At 41.3% G+C, this 23433-nt stretch overlaps 2 protein-coding genes across 3 annotated transcripts in view; one reads left to right on the top strand and one right to left on the bottom strand.

Annotated features, from left to right (window-relative positions):
* Window positions 1–2996: 2996 nt before the first annotated feature.
* Window positions 2997–19531, bottom strand: RWDD4 (RWD domain containing 4). Of its 2 annotated transcripts, XM_039253853.1 has the most exons (8): window positions 19239–19531; window positions 16451–16531; window positions 12419–12528; window positions 12185–12332; window positions 10247–10364; window positions 7521–7570; window positions 7381–7383; window positions 2997–4859 (listed from the first exon to the last, which is right to left on the bottom strand). In XM_039253853.1, exons 1-8 carry the CDS (start codon window positions 19260–19262, stop codon window positions 4827–4829), a joined length of 567 nt encoding a protein of 188 aa, XP_039109784.1. In that variant the 5' UTR covers window positions 19263–19531; the 3' UTR covers window positions 2997–4826. The 2 variants fall into 2 exon arrangements, with proteins under 2 accessions (XP_039109784.1, XP_039109785.1); XM_039253854.1 differs by lacking the exon at window positions 19239–19531 and having other exon boundaries at window positions 12419–12524; window positions 16451–16533.
* Window positions 19532–19664: 133 nt separating this feature from the next.
* TRAPPC11 (trafficking protein particle complex 11) overlaps window positions 19665–23433 on the top strand; it is a 45008-nt gene continuing 41239 nt past the window's right edge. The window contains exons 1-2 of the mRNA XM_039253846.1: window positions 19665–19874; window positions 22753–22977. Of these exons, the coding sequence (XP_039109777.1) occupies window positions 22774–22977 (204 nt within the window). The 5' untranslated portion in view covers window positions 19665–19874; window positions 22753–22773. The remainder of the gene's footprint in view (window positions 19875–22752; window positions 22978–23433) is intronic.

Genomic DNA, 23433 nt, shown 5'->3' with positions numbered 1-23433 from the left:
GGGCACCCTCCTACACTGTTGGTGGGAATGTAAACTGGTACAGCCCCTCTGGAAAGCAGTGTGGAGGTTCCTCAGGAAACTAACAATAGAACTCCCCTAGGACCCAGCAATAGCACTGCTAGGAATGTACCCAAGGGATACAGAAATGCTGATGCATAGGAGCACATGTACCCCAATGTTCATAGCAGCACTCTCAACAATAGCCAAAACATGGAAAGAGCCTAAGTGTCCGTCAACAGACAAATGGATCAAGAAGATGTGGTTTATCTATACAATGGAATACTACATGGCAATGAGAAACAATGAAATCTGGCCATGTGTAGCAACATGGATGGACCTTGAGGGTGTTATGCTGAGCGAAATAAGTCAGGCAGAAAAGGACAAATATTGTATGTTTGCACGTATAGGAGGATTAGGAGGAACTTAACGGAAGACCATGGGGGAGAAGAAGGGGGGAAATGGTGGGGGAAAAGGAGAGAGGCAAACCATGAGAGACTCTTGAATGCTGAGAACAAACTGAGGACTCATGGGTGTGGGGGGGGCAGGGGGGGAGATGGGCATGGAGGCGGGCACTTGTGGGGATGAGCACTGGGTGTTATATGGAAACCAACTTGACAATAAACTATTTGCAAAAAAATAAAAAATATGCCTGTTTCTTTCTTGGAAAAAAAATCCAGTTGCAATATCACCGAGATCACCTGAAATTTATAGAATAATTTAAGAAGAATTAATATCTCTATCAATTTATTTATTTATTTATTTATTTATTTATTTAGGCAGTTGCTCAGGTCAAAAACTTTAAGGGCTCATTTCTGCATGTCTGTGTCTCCCAGAGCCCTCATCCAATCCATCAGCAAATCCTGGCAGCAGTTCCTTCGATATATATATCCAGGAACTGACCACTGCTCACATACTTTGGGCCAGTTCACACCTTCACCATTTTCCACCGCATTTCTGCACAGTTTCTGAACTGGTCTCCCTGCGTTCTTTCTGGCTTCCATCTTTTCTCAGCCCAGAAGCCAGAATGAACCATTCAAATTTAAGTCAGATCAACTCCACTCCTCTGCTCAAAACCCTCTGTGCTGCGGTGGAATACTATTTAGCCACGAAAAAGGAAGTCCTGCCATTTGCGACAACATGGATTGATCTGGACAGAGGACATTGCATGAAGTGAGAGAAGTCAGAGAAAAACAAGTACTGTATGATCTCACTTGCAGGGGGCATCTACAAGAGCCGACCTCACAGAAACAGAAAGTAGACTGGTGGTTACCAGTAACTGGTGGTTCCTGGGGGTGGGGTGGGGGTGGGAGGTGCTGGTCAGAGGGCACAAACTTCCAGCTAGAAGGTGAGCAGGTTCTGGGGACCAATGTCCAGCCTGGTGACTATGGTTAACAGTACCGTATCGTATACTTGGAAGTTGCTGAGAGTAGATCCTGAATGTTTCCCCCTCACACACAAAAATAATTATGTGAGTTGGTGGAGGTGCTAACTGATCATATTGTGGTAATCATTTTGCAGTAGGTAAATGTATTATGTTATCATGTCGTACACTTAAAGCCTCCACTATGTTAAATGCCAATTATATCTCAATAAAGCTCAGGGGGAAAACCCCTTTTGGAAGCTTTCTACCTCACTCAAAGCGAAACAAACAAGAAACAAAAACAAACCGAGACTTGGAGCACAGATCTGAAGGTGCAAGAGTTAGCCATGTGATTATTTGAGGGAAAGAGTCCCAGGCAGAGCCAAGAACCAGACAGAGCAAAGGCCCAAAGGCAGGAACATGGCGGATGGTCTTGGAGCTGAGGTGACCACACCAGCATACCATGGGCCAGGGTCTTGCGAACCAGTTTGTTACAGATTATCCAAAGCAGTTACTTAGGTGGGGTGGGAACTGGGGTCGCAGGGGTGTGGCAGGGAGAATTAACTTTTACATTAAAAGTCTCGTGGAACTATTTGACTTCTCAAAGGATATGTATGAGTTTGATTAAAAAAATTGATTCGTTAATTAATAAAGGATTTTAAAACACTGACTTACAAAAGAAAGATATAGAAACAGATGGCATTTGTCAGCGCGTAGTGGGAGTTGAGCTTTTCTGTTAGCAGATGGACATTCTTATAACAAACTCCATGATTTCTCAGTCATCTTGATTTTATTTTTTTTATTAAAATTTTTTTAAAAAATTTATTTCTGAGAGAGAGAGACAGCGTGAGCAAGGGAGGGTCAGAGAGAGAGGGAGACACAGAATCTGAAGCAGGCTGCAGGCTCTGAGCTGTCAGCACAGAGCCCAACATGGGGCTGGAACCCATGAACCATGAGATCATGACCTGAGCTGAAGTCGAACGCTTAACTGACTGAGCCAGCCAGGCGCCCCAATTGGTACCACTTTAAAATCCTGGGTTGTGGTTTTTTTAGATTGCTCATCTGGGTAAGAATTTGGGCTGAAATCCAAGTGTGAGGTAACTTGTAAGTCATCAGGAGAGTTCATGTATGTTTATATTTTAACCTTCCACCTAGGACCGAAGTTCAAGACTGGAATTTTCCCTCAGGGTCCCCCCTGGGGGGATGGGTCCCAGCCTCAGGCATGCTGTGCCTGTGTGTGTGTGTGTGTGAGAGAGAGAGAGAGAGACAGACAGATAGACAGACCCATCTTACCCTGGATTAGAGAGAGACAGACAGACAAATAGACAGACAGACTCATCTTACCCTGGGTTGACCCCAGACATCATGTATCTTCTAGGCCCCCTGACCCTGTAAAAACTAAAGCTGTTCTTAACCTCAAGTTTCCAATCTTCATTTATTGGGCTCTGGGTATTCCTTACCTTCTTGTCAGCCCATCACATCAGTTTTTCTTGTGCTCGCTTCAGCAGCACATATATTAAAATCTTTTCTTAATCCAACATTGTAAACAGTATCTGGTTTATACCCTAAGTCTGTGCAAATACGTAAAATCAACAGTTCTTTCTCCTTTGATTTGAAATAAAACACACAAAAAAAATGAGTGTGCAATTCAGGTTTTATTGCTTATCAATCATGTCATTCCATACAATTTTAGGTAAACAGACTTTGAGAAAATATACTGGGGGGTGTTAAACAGATGATGGCAATACAGATGAGAAAGTTCAAGTGCTTCACAGAAGGTAGTAAGAGGCACCACTGCCGCCATCACCCCCCAAATTTGTACAGTTCATATAAAAAGAGTAAAAATAGTTCATTGGCATTTAACTAGCATTATTCTTTGTCATCTGGGAGCCGCAACATGAGCCTGAACGAAGTCAATCTTCGGAGCAAAACACAGTCCGTCCCACTGGCAGATGTAGCTGTTTCAGCTTCTTTAAAAACAGGCAAATGAATCAACATCACCAAAACCATGCACACAAGCCCGAAAACCAAAGCTGGCACGTTCCAGTGGTCTTGAACTTTGCTGTTTCTATTATATTACTTCAGGATAGAAGATGTGATTCAGCTTTTGAAAATCAGATTACACTTCTTCACTATGACTGCACAGAATTTACTTTGTAGTTGCGATGGCTGAACAGAGCCTAATGTTAACCCGGGGAAATCCAGGGACACAACTCAAATTGCTCTTATGCCAAGGACACGTCTTTACAAGTTAATTATTATTTAAAAACTCAGACGCAAGCTGCACAGGTATAACTTGAGGAAGCAACAGTCTACCGTTGCAGACACTACAGCAGCAGTTCTTAGGGTTTTAAAGCCGGGGAGCAAATGTGGTCACTAGAAATCGCACATACACATCAGTAACTTCCTGCTTCTGCTACACTGATAGCTTCCCTACTAGTTTGGTGATTTTAAAAATAATCGAGCGTGTAGTATGATTCAGCATTTGAAAACCTTCTATGTCTCTTATGATGAAGATGGTGAGGCTGAGAAATACAAGTAGATACTTGAAAAGAAACAAGACTTGAAATGTGGTTTTATATTAAGCCACTTCGAAGACCTCAGTTACCGGACAACTAAAAACACGCAGTCGCAGATAAATAGGAATTTATTAAAACCACTGTCTACAACAATACAAAAATTAAATATTAAGGCATCTTTTACTCCCATCTTGGTATATGCAGCAAAGAGAAATGTCTTAAATGGGAACCAGCACTTTTAGTCAAATGCTTTCGAATGTATTTGGCAGATTTATTTTTATATTTTCCTATTTCACTCACCACCGAAAACTCTCATGGTCAAACATCATGACCCAAACCAAGAGAAAAGTAGAAAACAGATACTCATTTCCTAAAAGGAAGCAGTTTACCTTTGAAAAATAAGAAGAAACTACAAAGAATATTATGTATAAAGTTCAAATACTAGTATTTAAATTTCCCTGAAGCAATTTGTGCTTCAGTAATGAATGGAAAGAAGAGATAAAGACTTTATTAAGACGAGAAGTCTATTGATATGGACCACGCTGCAGAAAAACTGGTGACTCAAAATTCTGCTCCACTGGGGTGAGAGTTTCAAAGGGCCTTCCTACTCCTTTAAAAAATATCACTTCCACTAGAATAAGACCATATAAATTCACATTGATTACTTGTCATTTCCCATTTTGCCCATTTACGAAACCCAAGCATCTTCATAAAGTATACTAAACAGTAACATTTCACCTTTTATTAAGGCAAGTTTGTGAAAATAATTTAATACAACCAGATCTCTTCATGAACTTTCAGGTTAAAACATTTTTTTTCACATAAGAAACATACAAAAAATTCTGTTTTATAAAAAGCCACCTCAACACCAGAAAAGGGTAATGGAGGATTTTGAACTCAGTTTACTTTTTAAAGGATGCTCTTCCCTCGTCTCCCAATTCCAAGCACTATTCATCATCTTTAGAGCCAGTTTTGCTTAACTATAAAAAAAGATAAAAGACATAGTCAACAAGGTGAGGCTTTCATGTTATTTGAGTTCATTACTTCCACTTAACATCAGAAATAAATATTTATGGTTGATAGAACACCACACAGCAAGATTCATGTAATTCACACCATCTACAGCTTTCACCATATTTAATGAGTTTTCATCTTAAGGCTCAGCTACTTCAAACGGGATTCATTAAAAATATAACCTCAACAGGTGAAGGGGGGAAAAATCCTTCAAAGTTTTTCAATAAATAAGTTGGACCTGAAAAGCTGCCGTTTACAAAACAAATGATATTCTATTTTTGTTTTCCATCACAAATAATAAACTTAAAAAAATTGAAATTGTGGCAAAAGACCCCCACAGAAATTAAATACAGTTCTAAAAATGTGATAAAAATCTTAAATTGCAAGTCTTTTCTGATAGCAGTCTAAGGAAATTAGCAACTGGGGTGTTCCCAAAGAACACAGACAATTCTAACCAGAATAAAGACCCAGCCACCAAGAAATCCCCATTGAACCCAAAGCCGAGAAGCCCAGAGAATATGAGAGGCTGTGAAAGGCAGAAACTGCCAAGGGTAGAAGTTCTCCAACACTGGGGTCCCAGATCCTCTTCCCACTTTGAGGATCTTAAAGAGCTTGTTTTTAATGTAGGTTACACCTACCTCATTTGAATCTAAACCTGAGAAATTTAATTCATGTAAAAAATAACAATAAACCCATTACAGGAAAACTGAGTAACATTTCTTAAATGAAAACCTGCGTTTTCTAAATCAAACTAATAACACTTAATGTGAAGAAGAGTGTTGTTTTACACTTTTGTGTATTTCTTTATTATTGAGCTCAACAGAAGCAGCCGGGTTCTCACGAATCTGCTGCTACGGTGTGGCAGGCGCAATAGGATCCGGCTGGCAAGAACGCCGTACAAGTGTTAAGAACTGACTGACTTAATGTAAAAATGCACGCATATTTAGATTTGACACCTACTCACTACCTTAGAAAATTCTGGAAAACACAAGACTCTAGAAGCGCACATTCTATCAGTGTTCTAATCGAGTATTAGTGGTGGCATCATCACACTTCGCTCAACCTCTGCTCAACACCACAGTCCACTTGTGAGAGAATGCGGAGGAAGGGCAAACAACACTGTAATGTTAGATATAAGCAGTTTTGACCCTGCAGCCCCCCCGGGGGCCTCCAGGACCTCCCAGGGTCCAAAGATCACACTTGGCAACAACGATTTTCCAACACTTGGGCTAAGGGCTTCTGAGTCCTAACCACGCCTGGGTGGGAACCTCCCTCTGAAAATAACTTCGCCTGTCTCCCAAAATGACTCGATTATCTAAATCTTCATTTCTTTTATATTTCCTGAAATTCTATTTTGTATTAATAAGGACTCTCTGAAAAACAAACACCGACATTTCTGGAGCTAGGGAAGGAGGAGTACTATCACCTTCAGATTAACTGGACAATTTTCTCTTCCCAATTTCCAGGGAGATGTGCCGCCTAAGAAGAGGCACTCCCGTTCTGAGTTAGGAAACAGCTCATTCTGAGGCATGAAGCATCTGCGGAGGGAAACGACCGAGCTGGTGAGGTACCTACAAGTACACCTAGGTCAACAAGCAGGACCCAGCAGGCATCGGTGGGCAGGACCCAGCAGGCATCAGTGGAAGGGCCTGGGCAAGTGAGAGAAGGCTGGAGAAGCTGTTCCCACACAGATGTCTTGTGTACAGTGAGCCACTTGCCCAGAAAAGGGACAAGACATACCGCTTCTCTCTTCCAATTGCAGCTCATGGTTCCCTACTCCCAGGGACTATTTTTGTACTAGATTCTAGAAGCACAAAGATTATTTTCAACAGTTCTTATAGAAAAGGTATCCCAGGGCCCAGAGAGCTGATTTTTCACATCAACTTCAAGAATATGCTGCTTATAAATTATGTGTATTTGTAGGCCCTCACTAAAATCCTAATCTTCAACTTCCCTTATATCATATTAATTACTTCTCATGGCAGCAGTGGCACTAACTGGCATGCAAAACTCATTTCATGAAGTCCTATAAAGGGGATTAACTTACTGTGTTTAGTACCACTTATTTGAAACTATGAATAACTCACAAAACAAATTTGAGATAAGTTGCCAAAAAACTTCACGGTGAAAAGCGAACGATTTTAAACAAGAAAAACAGAAAGTTCTTCTTGACGATGATGGGGAAACTCCATCTACGGTCCGCCCCCATCCCCCTACAAAAAAACAAACCCAAAGAACCCAAAAAACTAATTTTATTAAGAAATCAAAGTATTTCTTTCTAGGACTCGTTTCTTCAGTTTACGTACCTGCTCCCGCTAATTCAATCACAGCGAGGCACGTTCATTCTTCAGATGTACTTATGTAATCAGTCATACTCTATTGTACTTACAACTTAGTTCTACTCATTTTCCATTAAAAACCAAAGAAAATCTAAAACTGAAGGTGTAAGAAAGAAAAGAATGTGAAGGATATTTCAAAAATACTTACGTGCTGAAGTAAAAAAGGAAACAGCCATCCCAGTAAGATTCGAAGGTGGAGGGGGAGAAAAGAATGTAAGATATGAGTTTCATTAATGGATGGCATAATTGTAACAACTGTCTGAAGCTTAGATTATACGTGTTATATACCTTCACCACATCAACCCAGTTCCATCCTCGAGGAAGCTGTCCTTTGTGATCTAGAAGATAAAATAGGAACTTTACTTCCAAGACCAAGCAGTGAATTTTAAGTTACTATTCTAATAAATAAGCTTTTGCATACTATCCCATGCAACAAATAAAAATTTAAATCACACGTTATTAAGTTAGAAAGCTAGCTAGTGTATCATCACTGTGAATTGGAGGCACAGCTCTCCTGGGGATACTGGCAAAGTACTTCGGATGTACTCCCCTTTCACTTTTACCCTATTTCCATTCAAGACAAAACCTGAGGGGCACCTGGGTGTCTCAGTTGGTTAAGCGCCAGATTTCAGCTCAGGTCATGCTCTCACAGTTCACAGGTTCAAGCCCAACATCAGGCTCTGTGCTGACAGCTCAGAGCCTGGAGACTGCTTTGGATTCTTGTCTCCCTCTCTCTCTGCCCCTCCCCGGCTCACACTCTGTCTCTCTCTGTCTCTCAAATATAAACATTTTTTTTTAAAAAAAGACAAAACCTGATATTAAGGGGAAAAAAATATGGAAGTGAGTTGGAAATGCCAGGAGGAGCTAATCAATTTATTAGTTTCATGCACTTGTACAATTTTATTTGCTTTTGATAAGGTCACCGCTTATTTAAGTAAGGAGATGTGTTACTTTACTGCTTCAGGAGTGATTCACACTAGGATGCGAGGCTCAAGACAAGAGACCTTATAAACAAATGTCTGGCCTCAAGACTAAGGTGGCCCGGTCAACGTATTCATTAAGCTTTGTGGTCTGAGAAAACATGCATTATTTAGGCCAACATTGTTTTATCTGACAGGACTTTAATTTATTGGGAGTGCTTGAAAACAAGTTCAGACTTTATGTAAGAATTTATAGCTTACAAAGTGATTTCATTCTTGCGATAGAATATTTAAACTTGAATAGTTTAATGAATACAATATAAAAATGTTTTAATTTAAAATGGCTTGATTTCCTTTATGCTTGAAGTATCTATATACATCTCATTTTATGGAGTCTTCAAAGTCTGCATTCAAAGCCAGGACATTAATTTTACACAAGGGAAACAGACAGTAACCTCATAATTCTTATAGGATAGAAGCAGTATCAGTGGAGCTCAAAATTAGATGCTGATGCTTCTTTCCTCCTTCATGCCAATAGGAATCTCATCCCACTGTTTACTGGTTATGAGGGGCCTGGGGGCAGGGCACCAATGTGGGTAACTAAAACATACCCACAGCGCCATGACTGTCCCATTCAAGTTTTATTTAGAATCCAGGTCACAAACTCCTATACCATAACTACAGAAAGATAATGCCTTTTAGGTGGACATCATCAGAAAGATGGAGGTAGGGAAGTCATAATGAAAGGAATGATCATAGGTCATTATGGATGAAAGCAGTAGGTAATGAACTGGCAGAAATGCTACAGCTTAAAAAAGAGATTAACTAAACTTCTAGGGAACAGATTACAACGGCTAACAACTCATTGCTTCAGTTGTTCATGCTTTAATTCTGCTTTCACATTAGGTATAATGGATTCCCAGATTTTTAATCTCACAAACCATTACAACTTCAAGAATGTATTTTGAGGGCCAACACAGGGTTGTGATCTTTTCATTCTGTCACGCAGGATGTTAAATAAAGCATCAACAACCAAAAAACTGCCATCACTTTGTAAAAGAAAGGGCCTTAGTTTAAACTTCCTCACCAAAGTACAAGGGGCAGTTCTTCTCAATGAAGGGCAACTTATAACCTTATAACAATCACTCACACACACACACGTACAGACTTGTATATACGTATATAAATGTTTATATGCACCCACAGTAATGTCCTCATTATTCTTAACTGAAAAAAGTTTACAGACTAATATCAACTTGCAAACTTTCAGGTTAAATAAAGAGTTCAGATATTATTGGTGGTATGGACTGGAATTTAGAACTCTCTTGGGGCGCCTGGGTGGCTTAGTGGGTTAAGTGTCCGACTTTCGCTTAGGTCATGATCTCGTGGTTTGTGGGTTCGAGCCCCGCGTCGGGCTCTGTGCTGACTGCCAGCTCAGAGCCTGGAGCCTGTTTCGGAGTCTGTGACTCCCTCTCTCTCTGACCCTCCCCTGCTCACACTGTCTCTCTCTCTCTCTCTCCTAGAAATAAATAAAACATTAAAAAAAATTAAAAAAAAAATAGAACTCTCTTCTAAAGGTGCATACAAAATGACTGTGGTTTAGGAGACACAGGAATTCTGTTCTTAAATCTTACTGTAGTTGTATAAATAAATCAAGTACAGACAAAAGCATTAAACTATTTATTGTGCGAAGATTGAATGGTATACCAGACTTCATCTCAAGCAAAAGCTAGAATTCAAAATAATTTGAGGAATACATGTATCTCCCATAGAGATAAGCAAATAGGAAAACCCCAACATGCAGAGAAGGGTACAAGCTGAGCACATTTTGGTACGCTATTTGGCTGTTTCCCAGTCTCAATGCTCATTTGTCGTTATTTTGCTGCTCAGTTACCTTCTCCTCACATGACGGTGAAGTAGTGGTAAATGTTTTCAGAATACATCTGTGACCCAAGACAGTGTCTCACCCAAATGTTCTAAGAATGAAGAGTAGAGAACTTCTCTTCTAAATCTAAATATACTGATTAAGCATTCATATCATGTTAAAAAGCAACTCATTTATCTGTGTTATTTAAAAAAAAAACAAACACAAACCTGTTTTATCTGCCAGCTTACGTTTCTGAGCTTTTGAAAGTTGTTCTTTTTTGTCTTTTTTCTTACTTGATGGGGCTGTATTAGGAGTTTCAACGGAGATGATACTGCTTATGGGTATCTAGAAAAAAAATAATTCTTATACCAGTGCCTTAAAACTTACTGAATTACACTAAATATGGCCACATCCACAAAGGAGTTGACAATTTTTAGATTTATGAAGTAAAAGAATCCTATATTATAATACTCATGTATTAGGTCAGGTGTCAATAGCACATTGACTTCTAAAAGTTCACATGTAAGGACTTCAATAATATCAGTTCAATTATTACACCCAGGTCCCCGAGAAAGAAGATCTGACACCAGGATGACATTGAAGCTCTAAAGTACTAAGGTAATTTCACAATTCAGCTGATTTGCTTTATTTGGAAATTTAAATAGGTCTTTAGGAAAATCACATGTGCCTACCCAGAAATTCCTGATTCCCTGAAGGAAGAAAGAAAAATATTTTAATTTGGATTTATGCAGTCAAAGTGTGATCCACAAAATTTAAAATGCTTCCTAGGCGCCAAGCATTGCCGTGAATGTTGTACATGTATCACTCCTCTGGTCCTTACTGCCACCTTACGAGGTAGAGGCCATTATAATCCCCACCTTTATAAGTGAACAAAGAGCCTAGTGAGATTAGGATGTCTGTCTCCTTCCCTCCCCCAAGAGAAGTCTAAGAGCGAGCGGTGTAGGGAGAGTTTTCCGGGCCACAGGCCATGAGCTCCGCTGCCCCGCTCTGTGGCCTCTCTGGCGGCCCTCCGTGGTCTTCCGTGTTCTGCCAGGGATGTGGGAGCCAGAAGTGCTCAAGTAGAAGATGCAGCCTTTGCTGTCAAACAGCTTCCGGCTTGGTTCACAAAGCTCAACCGACCTTGACCGCTCAAAGTCTTTTAGCACGTGACTTGGTGCAAAGGGGTCTAATACGCAGATCATAAAACATGATTATTTCCTGAAATACTTTTAGAAATAAAATAACATTTTTCCTTTTTAACGTGGTCTATTTCAGCTTGCACCCAACTTCAAAGTGAACTGTGGCAAGGCTATCTGCAACTAAATGTGCTTCATGAAAAAGGTAATTTCCTACATATCTTAGCACTACCTAAGAAATCCTCTAACTAGGCCTTATAAAGACATTCAATAAATTTTAAAAAATACTCGGTTCACTAATATCTCATTTTTTAAAATAACATTCCTTTTAAGTTTATTTATTTAGTTTTAAGAGAGAGTACGCGTGCAAGAGAATGCAGGAGGGGCAGAGAGAGAAGAAGACAGAATCTAAAGCAGATTCTGCACTTGTCAGGGCAGAGCTTGATGCGGGGCTCGAACCCACAAACTTTGAGTTCATGACCTGAGCCAAAGAGCCAGATGTTGAACTGACTGAGCCACCAGGTGCCCCAACAGTGTCTGGGCAGGCTCATGTGTGTTCTAGTCTTGCATGAAGGGTAAGAGCTGGAGGATATAATTTCATTTTTGAAGTTAAATAGATACCAAGAAATCTAAAATTCATTATTCTTATTTAACTCAGATATAACTCATTTTAAGTCTAACACAAAATCGGGGCGCGTGTGTGGCTCAGTAGGTTAAGCAACAGACTTTGGTGCAGGTCATGAACTCACAGTTTGTGAGTTTGAGTCCTGCTTTGGGCCCTGTGCTGACAGCTCAGAGCCTGGAGTGTGCTTCTGATTCTATGTCTCCATTTTTCTTTCTGCGCCTCCCCAGCTTGCACTCTGTCTCGGTCTCAAAAATAAATAAAACATTAAAAAAAAAAAAAAAAGTAACACAAAGTTTCCTTCCAATTAAAAAAAAAAAAACTAGTAAAGATCAATTAGTAGCAGAGTGAAACCAAAATAACAACAACAACAGAAAAACCTTGGCCCAAACTAATCACAAGCTCACCGTAGAATTAACTGGGTGGTGATTCTCCATGAACTGCTCCTTATTGTCCTTGGCATATTCAAACAATGTGTAGGTCATGGCCGTCCCGAGATTAACTTCCACTGCTTCCTGTAACTTGGCTAATATGCTCTGCTTTACGGCTGATGATCTACAACGCACAAGAAATATACCACTAAGAAAAATTATGTAAGGGGGAGTGTTACAAAAAAACAATGAAAACAAAACACTACTCACATGGTGTTGTTAAAAAAAGCGTTCATAGATATAATTGGAGGTGTTTGGGGATAGGTTTCTGTCCAGGAAATCTCTATTAAGAAGGCTTTGGGATCGCCATTTTCACCTATCTGAAGAAAAGGGAAATCTTAGGCTTGTAGAAAGTGATACAAAGACAGAATATATATTACGACTTTTAAAATGATGAATTATTGCCAATGCTCATGATCAGGTCAGAAATGTAGTATTTTGAAAAGCTCAGGAGTATGGGCTAAGACTTGGAGGGGTTGAGGGCCATATAAATAGAGTGACTTTTGATGTTCACGGCCCGTCTCCCACCAGTCCTTCGGCTTTTTCCAGTACCAAGACTGTCTGATATAATTTTTGTCTCATCAAAACTTTTTGAAGACAGAGACATCGACTGTGGGGGACAGGAAGACAATGGACAAAAACAATAAAGCAACTTGAAACACCTCATCTTTGTCTTAAGTTTTCTAACTGCTGGATCATAAGAGGTGTTAACAGCAAGTAAAGTGACACACATTAGCACAATTCCCAGAGACTGGAAAATGAAGTGTAACACCTATAGAAAAAAAGGCAAAGAGGTAAGGTTTAGGGATGCCTCAGGCTGGGTGAGAACGTTCAAGATCTACTCTCTTAGCAACCTTCAACTATGCAAAATGATACTCATTAACCAGAGTCACCATGGTATACATTACATCTCCTTTATTTACTTTTTTTTTTAATAACTGGAAGTGTATAACTTTTGACTCCCTTTACCTGAATAATTTTAAGGTGGCTTTTCTATTTTTTTTGCTCTCCCCCACTTTTTATTTGGAAAAATTTTAACCTCACAGAGAAACCAGAATAAAACAATGAACACTCATTGACATATACCTCATTCACCAAATACTTCCGCTTTTATCCATTTCTCTTCCTTCCTTACCACTGCAGAATCAACCCCTACCCGAATGGGGGTGACTCGTTTTTCTTTTTTTGTTGTTGTTGTTGTTGTTGTTGAACTATTTGAAAGTAAGACATGATAAAACATCCTTAAATATTTATTGGGTAGAGTATCCTAAAAATAAGCACATTTTCCTTTATGACCACACTACCATTATCACAGCCAAGAAATTCAACATCGATACAGTAATATTACCTAATTCGTAATCCATCTAAAAAGTTCCCCAATCATATCTAAAGTGTCCTTTAATAAACCACCTCCTTGACCCACAAATCTGTAATCTACTAAAGATCATGGATTACATTTGGCTGCCAAATTTCATATTCTGCTTTAATTTAGAACAGTCTCCAGCCATCCTGCCTGCCTTTTAAATATCTTTCATGACGAAAAGAATCTAGGCCAGGTTTCTTGTAAAATGTCTCCAAATCAGGACTGATTATTTCCTGTATTCCAAGTCAGATTAAATATTTTGGTAAGGATACTACACAGGTGCTGTGGTATATTCCCATAGCATCAGATAAGGAGGCACAGAAGGTTTTCTGGAATCATCATTGGTGATACTACGCTCCATCACTTGATAATTCTCCAAATCTCTTCAATGTAAAGGTATCTTTTCCATTTTGTAATTAAAAAGTAATCTGTGGGGTGACACTACAAAACCATGTGAATATATCGTTTCTCAACATCTTTTCATCCAAAGGTTTTACCATCCATTAATGATCCTTACCTGAAACCATCCTTATACTGGTGGCTGCAGAATGGTGATTTTTAAAAAATTAATTTACTTATTTATTTGAGAGAGAGAGAGAATGAGTGGGGGAGAGGGAAAGAGGAAGAGAGAGAGAATCCGAAGCAGGCTCCATGCTCAGCACTGAGCCCCACACAGGTCTCGATCCCATGACCCTGGGATCATGACCTGAGATGAAATCAAAAGTTGGACACTCAACCAACTACGCCACCTTGGTGCCCCCAAATGGTGATTTTCTAATAAAACTACGGAATAACTCACAAATCAGCATCTCCCTGTACAAAGTTATGCTAATTTCCACTGTAATATCTTTAGTGTACTTGCTGGGTTTTTAAATCTTTATTTTCAGACAATAGCAACAGATTAAAAAAATTTTCATCCCAAACTGTTATTTGATTCACCTTTACTCTCTGACCACTAATTTTTTATTCCTTCCCCTCACCCTCAATCACAAGATACACGAATACAAAGTGAGGCTTAGAAATTATGTCAAATAAACTTAGGGTTCTGCTGATATTCACCTATGTAAACTGATTACATAATTGGTTTGTGTTTCAAATGCAGAGATTATGAAAAAGTGATAAAAATTTCTTTATGCACTAAGTCCTTCTTCAAGGTGCATATAAACAAGGTGCCACAGGTCTCCGGCAGTGCTGGGTACATTAGATACAAAGAGACAAGACCGTGCCAGTCTTCAAGGGGGGCAGACGTTTAGGTAACTCACCAAACTGCACCATGATCAAACATTTAAAAGGGACAGAACAAAGTATGAAGACATGTGGGATGGCCAGGATCTGAGCGAGGCATCTGCCTATGCACCGGCCAGGACTGTGCCCTGGTCCTCTGACTCTCCAGACAGACAAGGTTTCTGAACCTCACCTTTTACTCCCTTTAAATTCATCCTGTGGTCACATCACGGTATCCATCCTATGGGACACACATGTCCGACTCCATGCCGTACGCTGTGCTCAACAAGTAACTGCTGGTGTTAATGCAGATATTTATGAAAGACATTTAGGAAAGGATCAGTGTCCCATTTGCTAAGGGGAGAGTGGCCATTATTGGGGAAGTCTGGGGAGGCATCTGGATTCAAATAGAAGGGTCTAGGACTTAACTACATTATAACCTTGGTTATTAAAAGTCTTTTCATTGTCCTATCCATGGAGTGGTGTAAGGATTATTGAGCTCAAAAGGGAATCAAGAGGAGTGGAGCAGAGGGGAGAATATCTAAAGTAATTATAAATAATTTATGTCCTGTGATATCTATAATTATGTACTTATCATGTAACTTACTTTAGATGGTAACATAACTTTTACAAAAAAACTTTCTCATCTTACTACTACTTATAATCACCTGGGTAAGTGGTTTTTATGTTATTTATTCACAAAATAAGATAAGATATTGTTTCACGTTGAAAACAGAAGCAAACTCCCTTTCAAAGAAAAATTGATATAACACATTATGTAAAATATATTCACACATATTGATAATATGGAATTAGGAAAATTTCAACTTTTCTTGACTATATCAAGGTAGTAAAAATACTTCTAGATTTGGATTAGAGACTTGGATTTTAGATCTAGTATTGATCAGTATCAGCCGGGAGAGCTTAGGAAGTTATGATTGAGAGAAGTTATCTTTAAGATTAGAAGGCAAAATTACAGAATATCTGAGGTGTCTTTCATTTCTAATATTTGATGACTCTGTCACAATAAAAACAAATTTATCTTGGTTTTTAAGTTTCTGAATTGGGGGCACCTGGTTAGCTCAGTGGGTTAAGTGTCCAACTCTTGATTTCGGCTCAGGTGTTACTCTCAGGTTCGGTGGTTCGAGCCCCTTGTGGGGCCTGCTTGGGGGTCTCTCTCTCCCTCTCTCTCTCTCTCTCTGCCCCTTCCCCACCTGTTTTCTCTCCCTCATAATAAATATATAAACTTAAAAAAATTTTTTTTTAATTTAAAAAAGTTTCTGAATTGTTTTCAAAAGTTAAAAATAACTGATACCATGGTGAGGAGCCTTCATTCAAATGCTTTGAAAATCCAAAGATGTAATAAATTTAAGCCACTGAATTCAAAATACAAAAGGATTTTTTAAAAAAAAAGCATTTTTAACAAGCTTCAGAGACAGAGTGTGAGCAGGGAAGGGCAGAGAGACAGGGAGACTCGGAATCTAAAACAGGCTCTGAGCTGACAGCAGAGAGCCCGACGCAGAGCTCAAACTCACGAACTGCAAGATCATGACCGAGCTGAAGCTGGATGCTTAACCGACTGAGACATCCAGGTGCCCTTAGCTTCAATCTTTTCTCCAACAGGAGCAAGGGCTCCTGTCCATGCCGCCTCTTACCCTGTACTGAAATGAAACTGGACTCAGTTCCCGGAAGCTTTCATCTCCTTCATAAATAGAACGTAATGCTTCCAGCTCCATCTGGGAAAAAAAAAAAAAAATGAATCAAGTGAGTTTTGCTTAGTGGTATAAAGGGATTAGAAATAGAGGGTCTTTAGTTTCTGATTCAAGCCCACTCAACTATGTAAAACTCAGCTACCTTTTGTCGCCTTCCATGTTTATAACATGTGTATACAATATACATGCAATACAGCAACACAATATTAATACTAATAGTTACTTTAATCCTTCCCACAGAATGATACCAAACTTCAAAAAACATTATGGACAAGAGAAACAACTTAAAAAAAAAGAAAAAAAAAGATGGTTAGAAACAAGTTGACAAGGATCTACCCAAGATGCGAAAGGGCCTGCAAGAGAAAATGTCACTAATAATCCTTGCCTGGGAACATTTCTTAGAACACTGTGGGGTGACAGATGAGAAGACTCCATCACTGTTGTGATGTCTGATGAACCGAGAAGAGAAGCAAGGGGAGACAGCACTTGGGTATGTATTTTAGTTTCCTAAAAGATGCATGTCGTGAATTCTACAAAGGAAAATGGACAAAATTCTAGAGCAGATTGTTAAAGAAACAGCTCCTGAGGTCCCAGGGAATAAAGAGTAAAAGTCTCTGAGCCTTGGCAAGCGTACAAAACACAAGATAAACGTAAGCACCCTTTCCTAGAGAGGGTGACTTGACGGGCACATCAGGGAAGGGCTCAGAACAGTCTACCTGAGTTTTGGCAAGAGCAGCACAGATTTCTCTTGCTATCTTCCCAGGAAAACAAATAAATATAGGAGTTCAAACTGGATTCAAGAACTGAGATTAGACTAGAAAGAACAACCTTACTCGAGATCTAATACTACTCCTCCTTTCCCATATTTAACTATATTTCCCATATTTAATCCTTTCCCTTATTTTAACTAAGGAGTAGGACAGGGACAAAGATTGAAGGCAGGCTTAGCAAATTTATGAATGACAATTTGATGGGATAGTGAATCGTGCTGGTGGCAGAAGAATTCAGAATATCCTTGGAAAACCATCTGCTAACAAGATGAAATTTTACAGGGTGGGTGGAAGAATTTATCTGATACCCAAACTAGTAGAGGATGAAAGGCTAATTGCTTTGTACACGGCCCTTAAAGGGTTATAATTGACAGCAACAGACAGTAGGAAAACGGACATAAGTAAACATAATCTGTCCACAGGCACACGATTCCAGGAGAGTGAAAGAACAAAAAGAATGGACATATGGAGAAAAGCTAAAAGGAATCATTGTGTATGAGAACAGGACATTGGAAAAGCTGTGCAGAAAACTGCCTTCAAAGATGTGAAAAATCAGTCACGTGGAAGACGAATGGAATTATATTATTAAGATGGAGATCTCTGGGCTCCACAGGAATTCCAAGTCGGTAAATCACAGGCAGGGTATAGGCATCTGCTTCTCTAACAAACACCCGGATGGTTCTAAGGCACCGGCCATACTCCTCCATGGGCGAGTGTTACGTTGTACACTCCATGCTTAGCAGTAGCAACTTGTTCATGCCTTGACTTAGAAATTCACCTGGCAAGGACAATTTAGAAGGGATTCAGATATCAATTAGAAGGGACATTTGGGTTCTTTATAGGTAACTTCCAGTCCGGAGATGCTACCACATCTATTATAGAAAAGGGCTACCTTTCAAGAAATATATCCTTTTTAAATTTTTTTTAAACGTTTATTTATTTTTGAGAGAGAGAGAGAGGGAGAAAGAGCATGAGCAGGGGAGGGGCAGAGAGAGAGGGAGACACAGAATCCGAAGCAGCTCCAGGCTCTGAGCTGTCAGCACAGAGCCCACCAACAGTGAGAACATGACCTGAGCCAAAGCCGGACTCTTCACCAACTGAGCCACCCAGGGGCCCCTCCAGAAATATATTCTAAATGAAGAGTGAACTACTTTTCTAGGAGGCTCGCATTCCAGTCCTGAGTCCATCCCACGAGCTCACTGTGCAGCCCTGGGGCGTTCACGCTACCCCCGCAAACTCTTCCTCATCTGTACACACGACACCACTAGGGAAGGCTCCCCTAGAGATGACCTCTGTCACTCCCTGATCATAGGATTCAACGTCAACGTGGCATTTCACGAGAAAATATCCGAGCACAAAAAACCATACGATTCAGGTGGCACGTGTATGTTCAAAATAGACTTCGTTTCCCCTGGACAACCACCAGATGGATAAATGAAGCCACCGAACAATGAGGCCAGAAACCAGAGACACCAGTGTCATTATTTTCCTCCACCAGAAATTAACGAACTCAGTGAAGCCTCTCCCTATTGGCCAATAGGTTTTAAAATTGAAAAGTGATCGGGTTCCAAACGGCATAACTCAGTACACACGCGCTAAAACAAGAAGGGTTTAAGGACAGGAGAGAGCACTGGCTCGCCTAACAAGGACACTCACCCTTGGGGCGTGGGGCCACCCCTGGGCTTGCAAAACTGAACACTGAGATGGGGGGGAGCGGACGCAAAGGAAGACCTTTTTCCCTTCCCGCTCTCCTGCACCCCCATCCCCCCCGCCGGCAGGACACCGGTAAACTTGGGGGCGCCTCAGCCAGGCTCTGGGCGCTGCAGAGGCGCGGACGCAGGTGCGGGGGCGCTCGTTCCGGCGCCGGGCGGCAGCCGGGCCTCCTCGGGTCAGCCGCCCTCTCCGGGAGCCGAGGCACCGCGCCAGCGCGGGGAAAGGGGCGTCCGGCCAGGGGGACTCACCTCCTGGTCCTCGTTGGCACTCATCGCGCCGATCACGGGACGCCTCTCGGGAGGACGTGCGCGACGCCGAGAAAGCAAGAGCAGCGGCCCCCAGCCCCGGGCGTCCCCCCCGTGCCGCGCCCCGGGCTGCGGGACGCACACCCCTAGCACTGCGGACAGGAGTCACGCTCGCCCCGAGCCTCAGGGCAGAGCGATGCCGCCAGTGGGGGGTCTGTGGGCGGGGAGCCGGAGGCCGCCGAGGGTGGGGCGCCCTGGAGACTGGGGCGAAGCTGCAGGGCCGCGGTGGCAGAAGCCCCGCCTCCTCCTCCTTCTCGCTTCTCCTATTGGCTCCTTCTCTCCCCGCCCCTATTTCCTCCTCCTGTAGAAAAGGGAGCGTCTTCCTGCGTCTTGTGGAGCCGCGTGAAGTCTCCGGACAGCGGTTGGCATCCGGCGCTGTCACTCAGGTCCAGAAAGTGCTTCCTGTGCCTGCGCGGGCGGTACCGGGAAGTCTCGCTCGCGGGGACGAGCTCCGGGGCCGTGGCGGTGGCTGTAGGGACGGGCCCCGGCGTTCTGTGACATCCTGCCTGCTTTCCCTCGTCGAGCCCCGGCCGGCGGCGACCGGCCACAGCTGCAGCGGGCCCGGGGCGTGCGGCCTGGGTGAGTCCGGCCCCGGAGACCTGCGGGGCCAGGCGAGACCGCCGAGGGAAGAGAGCTGGCTCCCGACAGTGCTACTTGGGGGGCTGCGTTTTCCTTCGGCGTCTTCGGGTGCAATCCTGGCGTTTCCCTTCTAGCCCCTAAAGATAAGACACACCTGTTTCTAAGGCCTCTAGGTTTAAAGGGAGGGGGAGGAGACGGGGAAGCAAGCGTCTGCCTTGAGGGCTGCAGCGTTATTTCTCCGCCTATCCCCGTGGATCCGCTGGAGCTGAATGCCGAAAGTTTGGGGAGGGGGTCTTCCTGAGTCGGGTTGTCCCTTCACGTTCTCAGCATCTGCTTACCACACCCCTCCCCATCCCGGCCCCCAATTGTCATTCCTCTTAAGATCGTTTTGCAATTGGACTTCTCCGATTCTCATCCTTACAAAGCTTGTGCACTACACCCCGAACCTCCCCGTAAATTAAAAATAAAAAAGTGACTACGTTGTTTTGTTTTAAACCCCCCACTTTGCTGAGGTCGCCTTTCTTGCAGTATATCATCTTTTTCAAGGATCATCCTTATGTTTTTCCACGCCAGCTTCCAGATTTATTTCCCCTTGCATTATTACATGATCTCCCATCCAGAGTGTTCACGATATGACTTTTGCACCTCCTTCCATATCATAGTTTGTTAGTTGCTTCATTGGCTTCTTCCGGGAGATCTGGAAATATCCACAAGCTGTCACTGAGATCCAGACAACCTCTGCACCTGTCCTTTGCTGGTGTTCTTCTCAATCCCATCCCTTTGCTGTAGAATAAGCAGTACCATCTCAGTCCCAAACGCTTTTAAGGTAGTAGGTGGCAAGAAATTCTGATACAGTTTCTATACGGTGGTTTTGCGGTACAGAATTATAACAACTTAAGCTGGGCTCTCCATTATGATAGGCAGTAGCCAAATGTGGTCTTTGAGCATTTGAAATAGGCTAGCCTGAATTGAGGTGTACTGTGAGTGTACAATACACATCAGATAATGAAGACTTGGTACCAAAGGGGGAAAAAAGTGAAATATCTTAGTAACAACTCATTTTCATGTTGAAGTGATAATATTTTGGACATACTGGTTAAGTAGGATATTATTAAAATTAATTCCACCTGTTTCTATTTTTTAGTGTGAGCAGAAAATGTAAAATTGTTTATGTGGCTCATATTCTATTTCTCTTGGACAACACTGTTTTAGAGCTTAAATAACTCATTTCTAGCTCCTCTTAATTTTGCTCTATATTCAAAGACCATGGCCAATTCTCTTGAGCCTCTGGGGATGTTAAAGGAAATGGTTAGGGTTCTAATCTAGATTGGTGTAAAGCAGAGGCCTCCATATACTGTTTTGACCATCTCTTTAATTTTCACCTTCAAATTCCCTAGAACTAGAGTTTTTCTTTCTCTGAACTCTGCCCTCATCACTTAATCCTATCTGGAAAGTGTCTGCTTAAATAATTCTAAAACTTCTTTCTCTTGCAGACATTTATCAGTTTTGGTAAGCTTTCCAAATCATTTATTCTATACCCCTTCTTACTTCAATACTTAAATGTGAGAAGCCTAATGATTTATTTTTAAATTAACCTTTCAGTTAAAATTATTTGGTTTCAAGTGGTGGCATAGTGCTTTTCACTTTCCACAAAAATTGTGGTTGAGTTCTGTATGTCATACAGGTGAAGAGCACCTCTTAAATGAGAAATTTCTCATTTGGAAATGAGAAATTATCTTTAAAATATAGCAATTTTGTTTGGAGTAAACATATTTTTATATAATTGGTTTTCTTTTTTTCCCTCGATTAAAAAATTTTTCATTTAAAAAAGTTTTTTTTAATGTTTTATTTATTTTTGAGAGACAGTGAGTGTGAGTGGGGGAGGGGCAGAGAGAGAGGGAGACACAGACTCTGAAGCAGGCTCCAGGCTCTGAGCTGTCAGCACAGAGCCTGATGTGGGGCTTGAACTCATGAACCGTGAGAACATGAGTTGAGCCAAAGTTGGTCATTTAACCCACCAATCCACCCAGGAGGGCCTAAATTTTTCATTTTAGAGAGAGCATGCATGAGCAGAGAAGAGGGACAAAGGGAGAGAGACAGAGAGAGACAAGGAATCTTAAGCAGGCTTTGTTCTCAGCTCAGAGCCCTACATGGGGCTCAATCCCACAACCCTGGGATCATGACCTGAGCTGAAATCAGGAGTTGGCTGCTTAACCCACTGAGCCACCCAGGAGCCCCTGTATAATTGCTTTTCTAAAGTTAGTGCATGGTAGGATTTATAGACTGATTCTCAGCTGCAGGACGCAGTAGAAACGTGTCCTAGAGGTTTTCACTCGTTTTTTTCCTTCTAGGTATTCCTATAAATAACACATATTAATTGTGAAGACGTGTGGAAGCGTAGCTATTTAGATAACTGGCATATTATTTTAATACTTTCCCAGGAATTCAGAAATTAGATGTTAGCAGTTACAGAGGTTAGAGAGAGTTGTATTTGTTATATACGTAAGTCAGCAGTTATTTTTCTTCCTGTCAGAAATGGTTCATGAGACTGATTTTAATTCGGTCACCTTCCTGCTTTCTTGGCCTGCTCATCCCAAAGTTCTGTGTGTATTTTGAGATGTTGCTGAAAACACTGATTTGTCATGAAGTTGACTACAGCCTTTGTAATAGGAAAGATTTTATAAAAAATATAATACCACTAGTTATTCAGGAATTGAAGTTTTCTCTTTTGTTGTCCTATTTTGTATTTGCTCGACAGTTTGCAGACACTCGAAAAGACTCAGCCTTTGGCCTTTTCTAATATATGATGGAGGCTCATATATTAGATATGGACGTGGGCTTTTAAAACATTTTGAATGTATTTACATTTGTATTTCAGATTTTTTGTGACGCCTTGAACATGAGCCCCACACAGTGGGACTTCCCCGTGGAATTATGTTGTCGGCCTATGGCTTTTGTTACCCTTACGGGCCTGGATGTAGTTTATAATGCTGTCCACCGAGCTGTCTGGGACACTTTCTGTGCCAATCGGAGAGCTGATCGGGTACCAATTTCTTTCAAGGTGCTCCCGGGTGACCATGAGTATCCAAAATGCAGACCTAAGGTAATGACATTATGATTGCGTGGGGGCTTGCCTTCTCTCCCTCTCTTCCTCTGTATGTGTGTGTATCTTTTTGTTGTTGTTCCTGAAGTCTGTGCTGGAAAAGCAGTGGTGATAGTGATGCATTATGAAAACCCAAGGCTTTTTCGTGTATGTAATGCATTATAGGTATGTTTAATGATAGTTATTTTTTTAACCCCAGAGAGATAATTACTTTATAATTATTAAGCTTTCTAGCCTCAATTTTTTTTTCCAGGTGCTTAAAATCACCCCTGGTCTCCATAAAGGCCTCTCTAAAAGTAAGGTCTCATTCACCATTGATCTAAACTAGTATCGTTATAGAATCCATGGACTTTGCGGTTTGGTTCAATTTCGCACACGTTTTTTGAGCACTTGCTTTGTGTTACGTCCTAGGAACGATGCAATAGGCTGATGACAGAAATTTAAATAAGACATAAA

The sequence above is a fragment of the Hyaena hyaena genome, unplaced genomic scaffold, assembly GCF_003009895.1.
Source record: "Hyaena hyaena isolate Hyena2069 unplaced genomic scaffold, ASM300989v1 scaffold_467, whole genome shotgun sequence".
Taxonomy (NCBI): Eukaryota; Metazoa; Chordata; class Mammalia; order Carnivora; family Hyaenidae; genus Hyaena; species Hyaena hyaena.
Note: the sequence above shows the minus strand (reverse complement) of the source record. Positions and strands in the feature narration are given on the sequence as shown.